General features: G+C 34.3%; 1 protein-coding gene across 2 annotated transcripts in view; it reads left to right on the top strand.

Moving 5' to 3' along the window:
* The window catches only part of GPR137C (G protein-coupled receptor 137C), an 84,148-nt gene extending 64,533 nt beyond the window's left edge, over window positions 1-19,615 (top strand). For both annotated transcript variants that reach the window (XM_024348727.3, XM_001146700.8), the window contains 4 exons: window positions 14,062-14,211; window positions 15,432-15,557; window positions 15,730-15,848; window positions 16,836-19,615. In XM_024348727.3, the coding sequence (XP_024204495.1) occupies window positions 14,062-14,211; window positions 15,432-15,557; window positions 15,730-15,848; window positions 16,836-17,013 (573 nt within the window). In that variant the 3' untranslated portion in view covers window positions 17,014-19,615. The remainder of the gene's footprint in view (window positions 1-14,061; window positions 14,212-15,431; window positions 15,558-15,729; window positions 15,849-16,835) is intronic.
* Window positions 19,616-20,147: the final 532 nt, after the last annotated feature.

Below are 20,147 nucleotides of genomic sequence, written 5' to 3' on the forward strand. Positions count from 1 at the left end.
GGAACAGTCACTGAAAAAAAGGAATAAGAATTACTGAAGAACAGGATTCCCCTTTTGAATATTTTAACTTTGCTTGACTCTACATGATTTATATCCTACTCTACTTTTTGGTAAGAGTTGACCTGTCTGATAGATTACATTTTATCTACTACTTAAGTAGTTTTTCTGAGAAATTTTTGGAACAAATATGAAATAGCCTTTTTGATGGGCATTTTTGTTCTGAAATCTCATCTTTTACTCCAATCTCAGTTTTGTTTTGTTTGCATTGACATGATAGACTGGATACTGTCTTTTAACTTTTTGTCTATTGCTAACATTTTAAGTGTGCCTCACTAACTTAGGCAAAGTTTTATGGAGTTTAATTATGAATGAGCACCCCTTTTTATAGGGTAACTCAAATAGTTTCCATTTATTACCATGATTGTCAGTATTTGTCTTTTTCTCTCTCATTAAGTTTTTTTGTTGCTGTTTGCTTTGCCTTCATTTGTAGAATTTCTAGGGCACATTTACTTTTCATCAGAATTATAACTTTTTATCAGTTATAAATCAATGAAGTAAATATGCTTTTTATCAGAATTATAACTTTTAACATTAAAACGCATGCTAATAGAATTATTTTTATTCTAACATTATTTTCCATTTCAGAAAAAATAAGAACAGTTATAAGAATATAGAAGACATATTACTTTCAAAGGACAAAATAACTCGTCAGCATAAAAAGGCTCAAACCAGCTAGATGCTTAGTCCCCGAGATAGCAAGTTGGGATTCTTTGTCTGAAAGACCAATCAAAGAATGGGTAGGAATAAAAGTAAGCTTTTAGGCTTATATATCTGGCCAGGGACATGTACAATTTTATATCTGGATAAGGGTGTAAAAGGAATCATTGGCACTCAAGATCAGCTTGTCTGCCAGCCCAATCAGCCATTTGCAAATAATACATTTTCTCACTCCCTCCTGTATTTCTAACAGTTTTAATTACTGTATAAACCTTTCTGTTCTGTGTTCACTCAATCCTTGATCCTTACTATTTAACATATTGGGATGGGAGACAGCATCAGCCTTTTTCAGAGACACAGTAACATTCAATCAAATATTTCTTATCTTTCATACAAGGCAACTAATTCTATACAGCTAACACAATGGTTTATGGTAACTTAGGCCATAATTAAAGAAACAGGCTAATATCTCTCTTCCAGCACCTTGAAATACCACTTAACTAGAATTTGGAGAGAGTGATGGTAGAAAAATACACACTGCATTATCCCCTGTAATATAGATATGATTGCCACCTTCCTAATATTTTAATATTTAATATCCTAATATTATAATTTCTCCCTTGAGTTACTGGGATTTACTTTATCCCTCTTAAGCTATAGAGCTTCTTTAGTTTGCTGCCCTAGCTACTGCAGTTGTTGTACTGCAAGTCTTATTTCCTATTCTGTTGCTGAGCTGACCCACCACACCTTGTCCCATTTGAAAGATCCTTGCTTACACTTAGGTTTATATCTCTTATCTTCTCCTAAGCCTAAGTAGTTTTTTCCCTGCTTCTAGACCCTTTTACTCTATGAGCTAGCATTTTCAGAATTTCTTAATTTTTCCATGGCCAGATAGCCCACCCAGTAAAAGCCATCCACTCCATAATGTCAGGGTCATAGGAGCCAGAGATTGAGTTTCATTGTGACTTAGCAGCATGAAACTGTGTGTGAAACTGTGTAGGCGTTATAATTATCAAGACATGTTTTAAAATTTATTAATTAATTCTACTTTGTTTTCTTGTTTTTAATGCTGAGGTTGGCATTTTAATTTCAAAATGGAAATAGTATTTGTAAGATTCTTTGAAAAAAAATACATGCACGATTCTATGTCTGGTAATGGCTAAGATTGCTCCTAATGGACCAACTTTCCACAGATAGCAATCAAATTCTGGACAAAGTGTAAAAAAGCACTGAAGGCAATGGAGAACAACCACTTAGAAGAAGAAAATGACACTGAGTGAGTTTCCTGTTTTTTACAGCTTCTAGCCTGAGAGAAGGTCCCATCCATGGGGCAGCCAAAACTGGAAGAGAAATCCACTGTTTTACTGGCTTGAAAAATCAGAAGATAAAATTGTAGTCACTACTGCAGATGTAAAGTGAGTAGGAAATCTCAGGAAGAAGATACCAGATAGAAGAAGCCCCATACTCTTATTATAAAGTCTGTCAAAATTTTATCTGATACCTGAACTACACATGTGAAAGACAGGCTCCAAACAGCACAGTTAAGGATAAAGAAATTTAACTGAGATTTCAGCTGACCAACGTATGGGAGACAGAGTTTGGGATTTCAGTTCAGCCAAGTTAATTGTTTGCTAAAATAATTAAAAATCAACATCTTTCAGAAGAACATAGCAGAATCCAGACTCTAAAATATGTCACTCACAATGTCCAGGTCAAAGTTACAAATATACGAAGAAACAGGAAATACATACTCAAGAGCAAAAACCAAAACTCAAAAGGCAATGAAGACAACCCCACCACCACCAAGATAACCTAAATTTTGGATTTATCAGACAAAGCATTTATAATATGCTCAAGGGCTTGAAGGAAAATACACTTGGATAAATAAATAGGAAATCTCAAGAGAAATAAAAACTATTAAAAAAAGAACCAAATGGAAATTCTAGAATTTAAAAATATACTATTTAAAATAAATGTCACTAGTTGTGCTTAACAGCAGCATATTGGAGATGAAGGAAGAGTCAGTTCACTTAAAGATAAATCAATAAAAAATATCCAATCTAAAGAACAGAGGAAAGTGGGGAAAGACTGTAATAAAACACATAGAAGCTCAGGAGTCTAATTATGTGTAATTATCACCCCCAAAGGGAAAGAGGAAGAAGATGAAGTTGGAAAAAATATTTGAAAAAATAATGACCTAAACTTTCCAATTTTGATGAAAGACATAAATTATAAATTTATGTCTTTCAAGCTTAGCAAACCCAATCAGGATAAATATGAAGAAAATTTTGTCTAGGGTCATTACAGTTAAAGTGCTCCAAACTAAAAAGAATACGAAAATCTTGAAAACAGAGAAAAATAAATTATAGAATTACATAAAGGGACATCAATGTAAATGATGACTCACTTCTCATCAGAAATAATGAAGGCCAGAAGACACGGAAACGGTATTTTTTAAATGCCAAAAGAAAAAAGCTGTCAACTCTGAAATACAAATCCAGTGAAGATATTATTAAAGAACAGTGGAGAAATAAAAACATTTCCAGAAAAAAGAAGACTAAGGGGATTACTTACCAGCATACCTAACACTGTAAGAAATGCCAAGAAAATTCTACAGACTGAAAAGAAATAAAACCAGCTTGAATTTCAGCTCTTCAAGAAGGAATGAAGAACATGAGAAATAGTAAATATGTGGGTAAATATGATTTTTAACTTCTTTAAAATATGATTATGCAAAACAAAAATCACGTAATATTGTGAGGTTTACATATGTATATGTAATATATAATTCTCTGTGTATTATATATAACAACCATAGCATAAAGGAGAGGGTGTAAATGGATCTATACAGTTGCAAAGTTCTAACATTTATATCAAATGATAGGATATTAACTACTATCTAGACTGTGAGAAGTTAAGGATATATTTTATAATCCCTAGAGCAATGGTTCTCAAATTTTTTGGCCTCAAGACCCCATCACACTCCTAAAAATTATTGATGATGCCAGAGAGCTTTTGTTTGTGTATATTATATCTATTAATACAAATCATACTATAAATAAAAAATTAAGAGATTATAAAAATATCCATTTATTAATTTATTTAAAATAAATCCATTACATTCTAACAAATAACATGTTTTATAAAAAAATTTTTTATAAAACAAAATAATACTGAGAAGATTGGCATTGTTTTACATTTTGCAAATCTCTTTAATATCTGACTTAATAGAAGACAGCTAGATTTTTATGTCTGCTTCTGCATTCAATCTATTGTGGTATGTTGTTTAGGTTGAAGCATATGAAGAAAATCCATCCTCACACATATATATAGTTGGAAATGGAGGAGAATTTTAATAGACTTTTCAGATAATTGTGGATATCTTCTTTAATACTACACCAAAACTCAGAAGTGGAGGTTTCTTAAAGGTTAGTTGCCATGTGGAATATAAAACCATATTGGTGAACTTTTTGTCCTCTCCATTGGTCAATCTTGCATTTGAATCATTTTGTAACATCGCGCATTAATCATTTGGAAAAGAATGGTCCTAGATCTTCAAAATGTTGATACATTTCATTAGACAATATTCAAAAGCATGTGTTAATTATCAGACCATCTCATTAGAAAAGCCTTTTAGTTTTAAGAAGCTGTTAATCTTAGAGTACAAGTATGTACAAGTTTCTAAAAATTACAATTTTCACTTAAAAGCTTACATTTTATCATTGGAAATAAATGCTGCCAGATGTTTTCATTGAAGTGATACACTCATTTTATTTATTTTTGAAAAAAAAATATGCCCAGTAGCCAAGTCCAAATAACCATTGTCTGTCTGCCAGAATTGTCTGTCAGGTAAAAAATGGTGTTCTATGAAAAAAAGTGGTTAGATCCACTAACAAGTCAATCACGTAAGTGCTTTTCCTCAGTACAGCTGCTGTACTTGAGTGTGCAGCAGAATTACTTTAAGGGCACATCTCATCACATAGAATGTTAAATACACATGTACTCTAGGGTTTATATTTAATACAAATTATATTTTCAGTGCTTCACCAAAGATATTCTTCAATGAAACTGACTTTCTTTTTTTAAGTACAAGTGCATGGTAGTGAAGAATATAGTCACTGCCGGTACAGTTCATTGCCACCGTCTTGATTTGTGCTAAGGCCCAATAATTTTACACACAATTGGTCTAGCACAGATAGTGAATTTATCAACACAGTTGGCCCAGGATAAACAATCAGAAAAGTTATTCAACACTTTGATTATTTTGGTACCACTTGTGTTTCCTATCAGGCGTTGACATAAAAGAATATTTTCTTGGATGATTAGTTGGTGCTGACACCATATAAATGCAACAAAATAAGCCCTGCCACATCTGTACATTCATTCATTTGTAAGACAAAAATGTGTTTGTAGACAAAACATTAAATTAATCTTTACATTTTCAGTTAAATCCTTAAATCAGTGAATTTCTGTATAATTGGAAATGGCAATGCCATGGTTCTTTTATAAACTTTCCATCCAGCAGGCATTCAGCAATGTCAATTATATAAGGCTATACTAGTTTCTAAGCTATTGTGTACTTTATTGGCCAATGCGATATAATAACTTAGCCTTTAAAATGCTTCAGTGAGTGGCCATTTCCTTTCTAGTCTGGAAAGTTATAAAAACAATATTTGGTGTTTAAAGCATTCATGATACCTACATCTAAAATTTCAATTCCTTTTGCTTTAAACTCTGAATGATTGGTCTCAAAGTGATGCTGCAGCTTAACTTGGACCATGAAACTATTCAAAAATGTTCTGTTACAGAAGACACAATAAGGTAAATTATTAACATTTATAAAGCTTACTGAAAGAGGCTTCATAATATTTTTTCCTTATTTATAGTTTCACTCAGTTCATTTGACGTAGATTCCTCTCTTCATTGAGTCAGAGAACTGTCTATCACTTTCATCTTTCTCAGCATCTTAGAGGTAAACAGGGACATTGGATGTTGGGAAAATTATAGTGCTAAAATATATAACACAAAATTTACCATTTTAACCATTATTAAGCATAGTCAGTGTCAAGTATAGTTCATTATCATTAAGTACATTCATATTGTTGTGCAGCTGTGACTACTGTTCATTTTCAGAATGTTTTTCTCATCCCATACTGAAATTCTGTATCCACTAAGCAACAATTCCCCCATTTCTAAGCTAATGATCCATTCTTAAATATGAAAATATATATAATTTTTTATTTTAAAGTAAAATATTCTAAAATCAGTTTTATTTCTAATTAAATTTTTTTAAGTTTTTGAAGAAAATTCTTAAATATTGTAAAATAAATCTTCATGGTATACATATTCTTGTGTTTCCATGTAGGTGTGAGCACAATTCTAAATAACCCATGGGTAAAAAAAAAAAAAAGAAAGAACAAGGGAAATTAGAAAAGATTTCAAACTGAAGGATAATGAAATAAAATATATCAAAATTTGTGGAATGCAGTAAAAATTGTACTTGAAGGGAAAAGCACAGATTTAAATAATATATTAGAACATAAGGATATAAAATGAGTGACTCAAGTTTCTCCCTTAGAAATGGTAGTGGGAGTGTGTGGAGTAGGAAAAAGTAAGCCCAAAGTAAGTAATAGAACTGAAATAGTCCAGGCATGGTGGCTTTGGGAGGCTGAGGCAGACAGACAGTTTGAACTCAGGATTTTGAGAGCAGCCTGAGCAATATGATGAAACCTCATCTCTACAAAAAATACAAAAATTAGCCGGGTGTGGTGGTATGCACCTGTAGTCCCAGCTGCTCAGGAGGCTGAAGTGGGAGGATAGCCGGAGCCTGGGAGGCAGAGGTTGCAGTGAGCCGAGATCATGCCACTGCACTCCATCCAACGCAACAGAGCCATATGCTGTCTCAAAAAAAAAAAAAAAAACTGAAATGATAAAGATAAAAATAGAAATCAATGAAATAGGAAACAAAAAATGGAGAAATTAAAGCCAAAAGTTGATTCTTGAATACATCAGTCAATTTGATCTACAGGAAAAGAAAACAGTGAAAATACAAATTGCCAATGTTATGAATGAAAGAGGGACTATCACTAAACATCTTACAGACATTAAAAGACAAGAGGATATATGAACAACACTTTGCTGGTAAATTTGAGAACTGAGATGAAATGGACAAATTCTTTTAAATATACAACTATAAATTGATAGAAGATGAAATTGTATTTTATCTTAGATTTTGTAATCTAAGTAGACCCATATTTATTAAAGAAATTAAAGTTATTATCAGAAATTTCTCAAAACTGCAGCTCCAGATGATTTCACTGGTTAATTCATCAAATATTTAAAGAAGAAACAACACCAATAGTATACAAACTCTTAGAAAATAGAGGAGGGGGCTGGACACGGTGGCTCACACCTGTAATCCCAGGGCTTTGGGAAGCCGAGGCGGGTGGATCACAAGGTCAGGAGTTCAAGACCAGCCTGACCAATATGGTAAAACCCCATCTCTACTAAAAATGCAAAAATGAGCCGGGCGTGGTGGCGTGCACCTGTACTCGCTTCTACTCGGGAGACTGAGGCAGGAGAATCGCTTGAACCCAGGAAGTGGAGGTTGCAGTGAGCCAAGATTGCACTACTGCACTCCAGCCTGGGCGACAGAGTGAGACTCCATCCCAAAAAAAAAAAAAGAAAAAGAAAAGAAAATAGAGGGAAGAACACATCTTTTTTTTTTTTTTTTTTTTTTTTTTTGAGACGGAGTCTTGCTGTGTCACCCAGGCTGGAGTGCAGTGGCGTGATCTTGGCTCACTGCAATCTCCGCCTCCCAGGTTCACATCATTCTCCTGCCTCAGCTTCCCGAGCAGCTGGGACTACAGGCACCCGCCACCATGCCCGGCTAATTTTTTGTATGTTTAGTAGAGACGGGTTTTCACCGTGTTAGCCAGGATGGTCTCGATCTCCTGATCTTGTGATCCACCTACCTCGGCCTCCCAAAGTGCTGGAATTACAGGCGTGAGCCACTGCGCCCGGCCAGAAGAACACTTGTTAGACCAGGTTTTATGAGACCAGCATTACCTGATGCCAAAGCTTGACAAAGATAGAGTGGCAGCCCTCTGTATTCACAGGTCCTACATCCATGGATTCAACTAACCTTGAATTGAAAATATTAAATAAATACAAAGTAACAATACAACAATAAAAATAATACAACTTAAAAAACAATACAGAATAACAACTATTTACATATCATTTTTCACAGTATTCAGTATTATAAATAATCGAGATGATTTAATGTATACAGTAGGATGTGCACATTATATGTAAAACTATACCATTTTATGTAAGGGACTTGAATATCTGTGGAGTTTGGTATCCACAGGAGGTCTTGGGACCAATCCATGGATACTGACAGATGGCTGTACATTAACACTTACAGACTAGTGTCCCTAATACTTAGAGATAAAATCTAATCAACATATAAAAAGCATAATTTATTGTGTCCAAGAGATGTTTATCCTAGGAATGCAGCGAGAATCAGTGTCATTCACTACATTAAAACAAAAGAGAAAAACCACATAATCATTTCAATAAACAATGAAAAGGCATTTGACTAAATTTGGTACCCTTCATGATTTAAAAAAAAAAAACCTCTCAGCTAATAGTAGAAGAAAAGGAAAGTACTTGAATATCATAAAAGGCATCTACTAAAAAACCTAAAATTAATGTCATACTTAAATATTGAACGTTCTCCCCCTAAGATTGGAAACAAAGCAAGGATGTCAGCTCTCACCATTTTTATTCAATATTCCAATAAGACAAGAAAAAGATACAAAAGGTAAACAATGGGAATTAAGAAGTAAAACTGTCTCTAATTGCAGATAACAATTGTTTAAGGAGAACATCTTAAGGCATCTACTAAACAACTAGAATAAATGACTTTAGCAAGTTCTCAGAATAGGTCAAAATACAAACACATTGTATTTTTATATATAACAGGAATAATCAACTGGAAAATAAAATTTAAATGAACAACACCATTTACAATAGTAGCTCAAAAAAAAGATATTTAGGAATAAATTTTCCAAAAAGCAAGCAATATCTGTATACTGAAAACTACAAAATACTGCTAAGAAAAACCAAAGAAGACCTAAAATTAGTGAAGAGATATACCATGTTTGTGGATTAGAAGATGCGGTATCATTAAGATGGCAATTCTCCCCTAATGAATCTGTAAATTCAATGCAAACCAAATCATAATTTTACCATGCTTTTTTTTAAAAAAGGAAATTGGGCTGGAGGTGATGGCTTACACCTGTAATCCCAGCACTTTGGGAGGCCTTGGTGGGAGGATCACTTTGGCTTAGGAGTTCAAGACCAGCCTTGGCAATGTAGTGAGATGCTATTTCTACAAAAAATTTTAAAATTAGCCAGACATGGTGATGTGCACCTGTAGTCCTAGCTAACTGGGGAGCTGAGGTAGGAGGATCCCTTGAGCCCAGGAAGTCAAGGCTGCAGTGAGCTGTGATCACACCAAAGCACTTCAGTCTGGGTGACAGAGTGAAATCCTGTCTCAAAGATAAGTAAAAATTTTAAAATTGAAATTGACAGGTTGGCAAACTCACCAAGTGGTATACAGCTTTTCACATGTCAATCATACCTCAATAAAGTGGTTTAAAAAGAAGACAAGTTGATTCCAAAATTTGCACGACAATGCAGATGATCTAAATATTTAAAGTGTGCTGGCTGGGCAGTGCGGTGGCTCACATCTGTAATCCCAGCACTTTGGGAGGCCGAGGTGGGTGGATCACAAGGTCAGGAGACGAGACCATCCTGGCCAACGTGGTGAAACCCCATCTCTACTAAAAATACAAAAATTAGCTGGTCGTGGTGGCACGTGCCTGTAATCCCAGCTACTCAGGATCCTGAGGCAGGAGAATCGCTTGAACCTGGGAGGTGGAGGTTGCAATGAGCCAAGATCACACCACTGCACTCCAGCCTGGCGACAGAGCAAGACTCCGTCTCAAAAAATATATGTATATTAAAAATAAAAAATAAAGTAGTGCTTTCCTATGGAATTTTCTGTGTTAATGAAAATATTCTGTAGCTGTACCGTTCAGTATGATAGCTAGCCAAATGTGACTTAAAAAGTGGCTAGAGCAACAAGAACTGTTTAGGAACTTTTAGTTTAATTTAAATGTAAATACTCTCATGTGGCTAGTGGCTATTGTGTTGAACAGTGCAGAAAGTAACCCTGAAAATGAAAGGGATTCATACTACATTATGTTGAAACTTAGTATAAAGCTACAATAATTAAGACAGCGTGCTACTGACGTGAGAAAGACAGATTAGTAGAACAGAATGAGAGCTTAGAAATCAATCTACACTTAATGTGGTTTATTGATTTTTGACAAAGATGGTAAAGCAATCCAATACCACAAGGAATTTTTTAAACTAGTGGTGCTGAAGCAACTCGATATCCATATGGAATAAAATGAACCTCCAACTCCATTTCATACCATACACAAAAATTAATTCAAAATGGAACATAGACCTAAATGTAAATGAAACAAGTGAAAAGCTTCCAAAAGAAAACAGGGTAGTTGCAGCAGATTTCTTAGAGGGGCAATAAAAAGTAACCATGAAAAAAATAAGTTGATAAATTAGAAATAATTAAAATTTAAAATTTCTCATCAGGCTGGGCATGGTGGCTCACGCCTGTAATCCCAGCACTTTGGGAGGCCAAGGTGGTCAGATCGCTTGAGGTCAGGAGTTCAAGACCAGCCTGGCCAACATGGTAAAACTCCGTCTCTACTAAAAATACAAAAATTTGCCAGGTGTGGTGGCAGGCACCTGTAATCCCAGCTACTCAGGAGGCTGAGGCAGGAGAATCACTTGAACCCGGTAGACAGAGGCTGCAGTGGGCCAAGATTGCACCACTGCACTCCAGCCTGGATGACAGAGGGAGACTGTCTCAAAAATAAAAAAGAAGTTAAAATTCTTATCAAAGGCAAGACTGAGAAAATGCAAAGACAGGCCACAGACTTAAAGAAAATGTTTGCAATACGTATATCTGACAAGAGTTGATTGTCAGCATATATAAAGATCTCCTACAACTCATTGATTTAATAAGACAACCCAATTTAGAAGTGGTCAAAAGATTTGAATAGATTCTTCACAAAGAAGATATACAAATGGCCAATAACACAATATTATTAGTCATCTGGGAAATGCAAATTAAAACCAAAATGAGACATCACATCTTCCAGCATGGCTAAAAAGATTGACAGTCCCAAATGAGGCCTAGAATTGGACAGTTTGGTGGAAAAACTGAAACTCTCACACTTTGTTGGAAGTATAAAATTGTATATCCATTTTGGGAAAAGATTTGTGAATTTCTTACACAGCTGAACTTAACGACCACCATATGACCCAGCAATTCCGCTCTTAGGTAGTTACCCAAAAGAGGTGAAAACATATCCACAAAACTATTTGTACAAGAATATTCAAAGACTCTATCTAACTGTCATATAAACAAACTCATATAATCAGAAAGTGGAATTAGTGTGATTTACTTTCTCAATTTTCCTGGGTCTCAGTTTTCTAGGATGTGGGACTTCAGGTGCTAAAACCAGAAAACCCCTAAGCAAATCAGGAAGAGTTGGTCACTGTAATTATCCTCTCAGCAATAAAAACAACTAACTCCTGATAGATACATCCAAAAACAAGGATGAATCTCAAAAACATTCTGCAGAGTGAATGAAACATACAAGAGTTCATATTCTATGGTGCCACTTACATGAACTTCTAGAGCAGGTAGAACTAAGTTGTAAAAACCAAAGCAGGGGAGCATTTGTGTTTTGGGTTTGGTTGATGGAAGGGGTGTGAGGGAACTTCCTGGAATGATGATGTTCTGTATTTTGGTGGAGATTTGGGTTACATGTGTGTATACATTTGTCAAAACTCAATGACTAGTAGGTTAAGGTGTCTGCATATCTGCGTTCTAAAAGTATCTGTAAACACTATTGAACTCCAATGTTATGGATACTGAGGTGTTTAGGAGTGAGGTGTAACTCTTTTTCACTTATCAAGTGTGGAATTTCTTTAAAAGTGGTATGTAGGTGTCAGAGACAGGGAAAGGAAAATCATTCCTTGAGAATTTCTCCTGAGTTGAATTGCTTGTTCTGACTCTATTTTAGGAAGGTTTTCTTCAACTTTCGATAACACTTTCTATGTCGCTGGATCCTTATTTTTCATTTTGTAATCCTGTATTTTGTGGGGGTGAATCTTTTGTTTTCCAAATCAATGGGTGTCTTTCATTGTTTTATGTATGTAATTTGACTAGAGGTTGTTTTGTTTGTTGTATTAATTCGGCATTATTGATTCTTTGCTCTTTTCTCACAATCTTTTTTTAAAAGCTTCTATAGTATTTACAAATTTAAACAGTTTCTCTGTATTATAGCATGTTTCTGACAGTTGTCTTATTTCCCAAAGCAGTGCATATAAACTTTTGCAGTTATTTTTGAGGATGGTAATTCTTACAGCATTCTGTTTTCTTGTTCTTGTTTCCTTACTTTTCTTTAATAATACATTACTTCTAAAATTGGATCTGGATTGGTTTAGATTAACTTTTTTATTAACAACTTTTTTTGGATTCACAAAAATAAAATAGCATATTGTAGAAAATTTTAGCCTTAATTTTTAAGTTTTGCCAGTTTTATTTTCACACATACTTTTTGTGATGGTAGTGTGTTAGCTCAAAGAAGGTGCTCTGTTACTATCCCAACATCTTTCAGGGTATCTTTTATCTTTTAGTTCTTTCTTTTCATATACCTCTAAAATGAATTGTTCTGAGGAAGTCAGTTATAATAATGGTTCTCAACCCTGCAAGAGCCCCGCAAGACCCAGTGCAGTTCTAATAACAAACATTTTTAATTACCTGTTTCTATCCTGAAATTAATGGATTTTTAACCTACCTACACACATAAAATTCAGTGTAATTGCCTTAATTGTAACATAAAGAGGAAATAAAAGGAGAGCAATTAATAAATATTTCAACATGTTACTTTTAGAGCATGATGTAATAGATGTTTGTGTTTAGACACAGAAACCATGAATGGGGCAGCTATAAATGCAGACTATTACAGGTGTGTTGCATTGGTCACTTGTATACCACAAGCAGTATTGCTGTCAATGTCATGATTTTCTGAAATATTTGAACAACTGATAAAATTCTGAAGAAAACAAAGCACAAATTTCCTTCAATTTACACATTCTATGTGTTTGTGGAAATTTGGGCCTCTATTTAAACTATGCAAATATATACTTCGTTTATATTCAAAACGGAATTAGGTTCTGACTCAGATAATTATAAACAGGTGTTTCATCTTCATGACTGTCCAGGAGGACATTAGAAAGTTATCAAGGCCAGAGGACAGTTAGCTTAGGTGGAGGATTCTCCTGTGACTTGGAAGTCATCTAGCATCCCTGGACCTTGTGCACTAAATGCCATAATTGCCCCTTAATCATTGTGACAGCCAAACACAAACTTCCAAAACACTATACTGGGTGTTTCTGTGCAATGGAACTCTTTGGCAAGGATGTCACAGAGTAATTTTTTTAATGCATAAAATAAAATACATAGGATTGCAAGGAAAATGGATTGTATGGAAATACAGACCCCAGGTTAAGAATCTCTGCAAGAGGTGACTACCACACCCTTCTCCAATATACACACTCCAGTTGAGAACCACTAAGTTGGAAGGGCTTTTTATGTTGAGGGAAATGGTGAAAGCCATAGTCTTAAAATTTTAAGGATTTGAAAGTACATATGGGTGCCCAGAACATTTGCCATCAACACTGTGGCATCAATAGGGGACTAACAAGCACTCTGTAATAGAATCTAAAAGAATGAAAGCAAATAGCATAGGAACTCTATTTCTATTCTAATTTTGTATGAGAAATTAAGTGTATCAAATGGACTAATGCTTCTATTTTCCATTCTTTTCTCATTATGACTAAACTACCTCTTTGATTAACATCAATTAAAGTTCAGATCTTTTGCCAACTTGTTTATTCATATATTACAAGGCAACCTTGGCAGAACAAAATCTTTCTCCAGCTGCTATTTGGCAAGTTGGCAAAAAAAAAAAAAAAAAAAAAAACTTACACATATTAAACACAAGCAGTTCTAGGAATAGGAATTGAAAAGCAAGATAATCAAGAGTTTATTTCAACAGGTACTCAGTGCTTTGTAGGAGTGCATTGCAAGAGGTGACCATATTGTATGTACATGAATAGCTTGTCGTGACAAATGTGTAGAATACTAAAGATGATGATTTTTATTTGTTTTAGGGTATGTCTCTGTGCCAGACTGTCGTCGTGGGCTCTGTAGTCATTCTTCTCTACTCTTCCAGAGCTTGTTATAATTTGGTGGTGGTCACCATATCTCAGGATACATTAGAAAGTCCATTTAATTATGGCTGGGATAATCTTTCAGATAAGGTAAATACCTACCATGTATTGCCAGTCTAACAATGTGATAATTAACTTACCCTCATCTAGGAGAACACTGTAGTGTTTGACTTACAAACACATTTATGGAATCTCTGTCTACTGTCAGTAATCATACTTAAAGCTTTGTGTTTAAAAATCTTTATGTACGTGTGACATTTGAAATCATTCTTCACAGAGAACTTCTCTCAAAGGAGTATTTTCTCTCTCTTTTTTGGTAAATAATAATAGTGCCGCAAGCCTCTCGGTCATATGCTAATTTTACTTATTTTTGTTAATGATGATGTTTAAATATTTCTAGATAAATGAATTCCCTATTATTAGCCAGTGAATATGGTCTTTGTTAGGAGGAAAGTAACTCTCCCCTACCCAAGAACTACATATACTCTTAATATTTGGTTCAGGTTTACATGTTTAAATAATGGCTTTCATAAAAATCTGGCTTTGTCAGTCTTGATAATGGGAGAGCATTCGTAGTTCCTTGGGTGTCCAGGTATTTGCTATCATAATTCCCAGTACTCTAACTACGCATATTTAACTTCCTAGCATTCCCATATGCTTCCTAAACATACATTTTGACATAGCTATGTGTCATATCTTTATAGTAATTTAGCTTTGTACTGAATTTAAGGGTTCCGGGAATACTATTTTTCATTTACCTTTCTAAAGTGAAGGAATTTTCACATGTGGTTCCTTGTGGCAGATTCTATTCACTCCTTTTTCCATTTCCCTCTTCCAACATCTGATAGAACAGAAACAAATTTAATATGTAGATTAGGTCCAAAAGCATATTTTAAGTAGAGCTGAGCTGAGTGACTTAACATGTTACGTTTTTCTATAGGTGTAATTAGGGTAAGTGCTGTTATTTTGCCTATGGAGCAGCTGGAACAGTAATGTCTTTAAAAGTCACTCTCTTTAGATTATGGGGCCTAAATAGGAGATCACTCCTTATTATCCATATATTAAAATTGTCATAAACTGATACACTGAAAAAATTAACTGCTTTTTATTTTTTGTAGCTTCAAAGCATTTTATGTCCTTTAAAGGATAAGTGTCATTTCATGAGAAACCACAAAATATAGAAAGTTTTAGAGTTTATGTGCTTGTAGTTGATATATTTTATCTTACCTGACTTGAAACAAGTTAACTGTGGAGGTGATTGCTTATACAATAAACAGATGTAAAAATTCTCTGCCATGCTCTATTTACAGGCTCATGTAGAAGACATAAGTGGAGAAGAATATATAGTATTTGGAATGGTCCTCTTTCTGTGGGAACATGTGCCAGCATGGTCGGTGGTACTGTTTTTCCGGGCACAGAGATTAAACCAGAATTTGGTATGATATAATATTCCCCAATGCCTGTTCTCCTATTTTTAAAAATTATGGAACATTTATATTGATTTTCTATTTTTGGCAAAGGTTAAGACTAAAAATTATTATAGATTCTAGCCTCCTTTCTTAGTGGAAAAGTAAAACCTTCATATGCTATCTAATACTTTGTTCACAGGCACCTGCTGGCATGATAAATAGTCACAGTTATAGTTCCAGAGCTTACTTTTTCGACAATCCAAGACGATATGATAGTGATGATGACCTGCCAAGACTGGGAAGTTCAAGAGAAGGAAGGTAGATGTAACAAAGCCACTTAGCCTGAATTACTATTGAAATTGATTGAAAAAAACAAATCTAAGCTTTAACCAAAATATGAAAAAAGGTGATTTGGTGGTAATATGTCAATAAATAAGATCGGCAGTACTGGAGTTTAAAGCAGTAGATGTTAAACCCAGGGTGGGACCTGCATTATCAGGAACTACCATTTGACTCAAAGCCTATATGCCTTTTGGCTAAAATGGTACCATTTCATTTCGGGATCACTTGTTGGTTCAGAGCTGTTTGTGGGAGGGGGATGCACAAGGAAGAAATACTATTATAGTGATTATATGTCTGTTTCCATATCTTTAGTGCTGGTCAAAATCCAGAGAAAACCTAGATAAAACTCTTGGGAAGCTTAATTGCCATAGGAAATGTTCCCATGCCCTCCTTGTTACAAAACCATTTCAAGTCCGTAACTAGTACACTATTGACTGTGATTCGGGCAAAGAGGAAAGCTTAATGGCTGAAGCCATGAAGCATAATGGCTTCAGCTTGATATGACATTTTCTGTAATCCTAACTTCATCTGGGCAAGTTACATAACCTCAGTTTTTTGACCCTGTTTTTCATCTGTAAGACAGGGATAATAGAACCTATTTCAGAGGCTTGTTGTGAGAAATGAATGTATATGTGTGTCTGCATACATACATACATACATAGATGTCTTAGAATAGAGCCGAGTACATAAGGACTACATTGTTGTCATCTGACAATCAAGTTCTACCAGTTCTGAGTGGCATTTATTCATTCTTTTGTAACATACTGCAATATAGAATCCAGGATATTAGATAAAAGTCATTAAATTTGTAGAAAAGCATTTTGTTATTTGACAAAGAACATATTTCAATGTATTTGAGTGCTAACTTTATTACAAAATTCATTGAAAATGCTAAAAATTCAAATGTGACTTCTTATATCCTGATCATAGTCCTATGGCCTTTTTGCCTTTTTTTTGTTGCAGTTTACCAAATTCGCAAAGTTTGGGCTGGTATGGCACCATGACTGGGTGCGGCAGCAGCAGTTACACAGTCACTCCCCACCTGAATGGACCTATGACAGATACTGCTCCTTTGCTCTTTACTTGTAGTAATTTAGATTTGAACAATCATCATAGCTTATATGTGACACCACAAAACTGACAGCATCACCAAGTCATGATTCTTGAGTTGTTTTTCATAAATGTGTATATTCAATGTGTTTAAATTCCATCTACATAAACATTCCATTATCTGTTGCAACTGAAAACAAAATCTGGAAGTGTGGCTGTGTTTGGTAAATAACACAGCTATTATTTTTGACCTCTTCATAGTAAAATGAAGTAAAATGGAAAGTTTGGAGTAGGAGAAAAGAGAGATTAGATCTTAAGGCACTTGATGGCCTCCAAAAATCCTGACTTTGGAACATCAAATGCATATGTGCACTTTTATCTTTGTTCTGAGTCACTGCAGTCCCCAAAGTCATATGCCAATGTTCATACTGAAATACTCTATTGTACACCAAACTGGAAGGCAATTTTCCTATGAAAATCAAAGCCAGTATATTCATTGGTATGCTCTATACAGATATCTTAATAAAAATTTTATAGTGTGAACAGTGCACAGAGTTAAGGCATAAAAATGTATCATTCTTTATAAAAATCTACTGAAAATGTGTAATCATTGAAGACAGTTCTTTTAAGCATGATTTTAAAATAGCGACTGAAATTCAATCATTTTAAACAAATGATGGTAGTAATCCATTAGTTATGGCCAGCAGTGTTCTTTGGAGAGCCACAATAATTTCAAGAGGAAAATATACCAGTGAAAATTGTGTGGCTATTTTGAGTAGAATTGGTCAGTTGATTATTTTGTGTAATTGAGATATATGTAGTAGTTTAAGCATGATTCTTGAAGAAAGCAATAGTGACTTTTGCATAGGGAGATTTTGGTAGAAACTTCTTGGGACTAAACAAGTTTAGAGATGCATTTAAGAATTATTCACAAAATGTGTAATTCTAAATTAAAACATAAATATATTTTCAAAAGCATTTGATTTCTCTGAAGCATGATATAGCTGGTCTTACCTAGTGAATCAGGATTGTCCTCAGGTAAATGAAATCATGATACATTATTGCAGTGAACTCAAGTGCAATACTTTGTAAGACATATAATTCCTATGATTTTCACATTTTTATATCTTATATATGGAAAAAGCCAAATTAAATTGAATTCAAATTAATTCCAGCATTAGACTAAATGAGCAAACTTAAGTAAATGTACAAACTAGGTAAGTATAAAACCACAGGTTAACAATATTGGAGTACTTTTAGAATTACATTAAAACTGTCTTAAATGTCCTATCCCAAATCTAAAAAAAAAGAAAATGGTAGGCTGAGATAATACAGAATTTTAAAATGCACTTTGTACCAGTGTCTATATGGAAAGAAGTAGATGCTGAATACCTCAAGATGCCAAGGGAACAAGCAACATTGGGAAGTTGTCACAACATGCTCAAAGACAAACTACGATTGTCTGCTATCTATTTCTTCAGAACTGGAACTAATACGACTATCCTTTTCTGTTTTATACTTTGATTAGAATGTTATTTCCTCGCTTACTTAAAATGTACTTCAACTTTTTAACAACTGATACAATAACTTCATAAAAGTATAACACTAGGTTGAAACCTTAAGGAAAAATTGAAATTGTTAATGCTTTCGATCTTTTGGGAGGCCAGTACACAGACAAATAAATTTCTTCTTTTTATGATACAAAATGACTTTGTATTCAATCAGAAGCATATACTTATGTTATTTTGGGTTTGTTTATAATTCTCTCATTGTAACCAAATTATTTTAAAATGTATAGTATAAAAAGTTACCCGTGGTATTAAGTGACAAAAGCGTACTTTTATTACAACTTCAGTTGTTAGATTTCTTCTCAGAATGCCAACTGTTTATTTTGCTAATAATGTTAGGCATCTAATCATCTAGAGCTGTCTGAAAAGATATGTTGTCTTTGTTAATCCTTGCGGTTCAAGGTGATAAAGTTTTTCTAGTAAGGCTCCCCTCGATAATGTTCCTATTTGACCAAACTAACAAAGATTACTTTTTAAAAATTTTTCAGATAAAATAACTTGGTTCTTTCTGCTGCATTAGTTGATTGTTCCAAATTTGAGATTTGTAAGTTTATTCTTATCCCTGACTAGGGTACCCAAATTCTTGCATTTGTCTCCTTATACACATCTAACATATCACCAAAGACAAATAAAGATACACTCTGGCCCAATCTTTGCTTAAAAATTCCAAAGCACTAGGAGCACTTTAAGTTTGGTCTCGAAAGGAGTTGTTTATAAAATCAAAGGGCTACCGATTCCCTGTTCGTCCTGCACTGAAGCACATGATGACAATATCAAACCTTCATTTTTGTTCATTAAAAAGTGAATTTCATTACTTAAGTGTGTAATTCTATAGTGATTAGCAGTATTTGTTTTCATCATTTCACTTGGGTGGCCATTAATTTTGAAACCTTTACCACTCATTGTAGTTGGTTGTAGTTTTATGGAAAATGTAATTTATAGCTGAAGTGGCTTTTTTATGCATAGCTGCCTTTTTTATTGTTTAACAGTGTTTCTCAGCTATATAATCAGTTTCAAACTGGTTGTAAAAGTATAGCTGTGGCCAATGAATGTATTTATTTGTTGTTTCACTAAATTGTAACAAAACACTACTATTAAAAATAAAAGTGTTTGTGCTTTTATTTAGAGTTCTGGTTTTCTTCATCTCTTATAATGGACTATACTGAGTTTCTATCATATAAGAATAAGAACATAGTGCTACCACAAAAAAAAAAAATCAGGAGTTACAAATGATAGTTCGCCTTTAGTGATCTCATAATTACTTACATCTGGATGTAATATTGCTCCATATACACCAGTTTGACATGAAGTGCCATGCAGTTTAAAATGCCGATACATTATTAGATAGTACAACATTTTTATTTTTATTTTTTAAGGGTTTTTTAATACGTTAAGTTTTAGGGTACATGTGCACAATGTGCAGGTTAGTTACATATGTATACACGTGCCATGCTGGTGTGCTGCACCCATTAACTCGTCATTTAGCATTAGGTATATCTCCTAAAGCTATCCCTCCCCCCCTCCCCCCACCCCACAACAGTCCCCAGAGTGTGATGTTCCCCTTCCTGTGTCCATGTGTTCTCATTGTTCAATTCCCACCTATGAGTGACAACATGCGGTGTTTGGTTTTTTGTTCTTGCGATAGTTTACTGAGAAT

The sequence above is a fragment of the Pan troglodytes genome, chromosome 15, assembly GCF_028858775.2.
Source record: "Pan troglodytes isolate AG18354 chromosome 15, NHGRI_mPanTro3-v2.0_pri, whole genome shotgun sequence".
NCBI lineage: Eukaryota > Metazoa > Chordata > Mammalia > Primates > Hominidae > Pan > Pan troglodytes.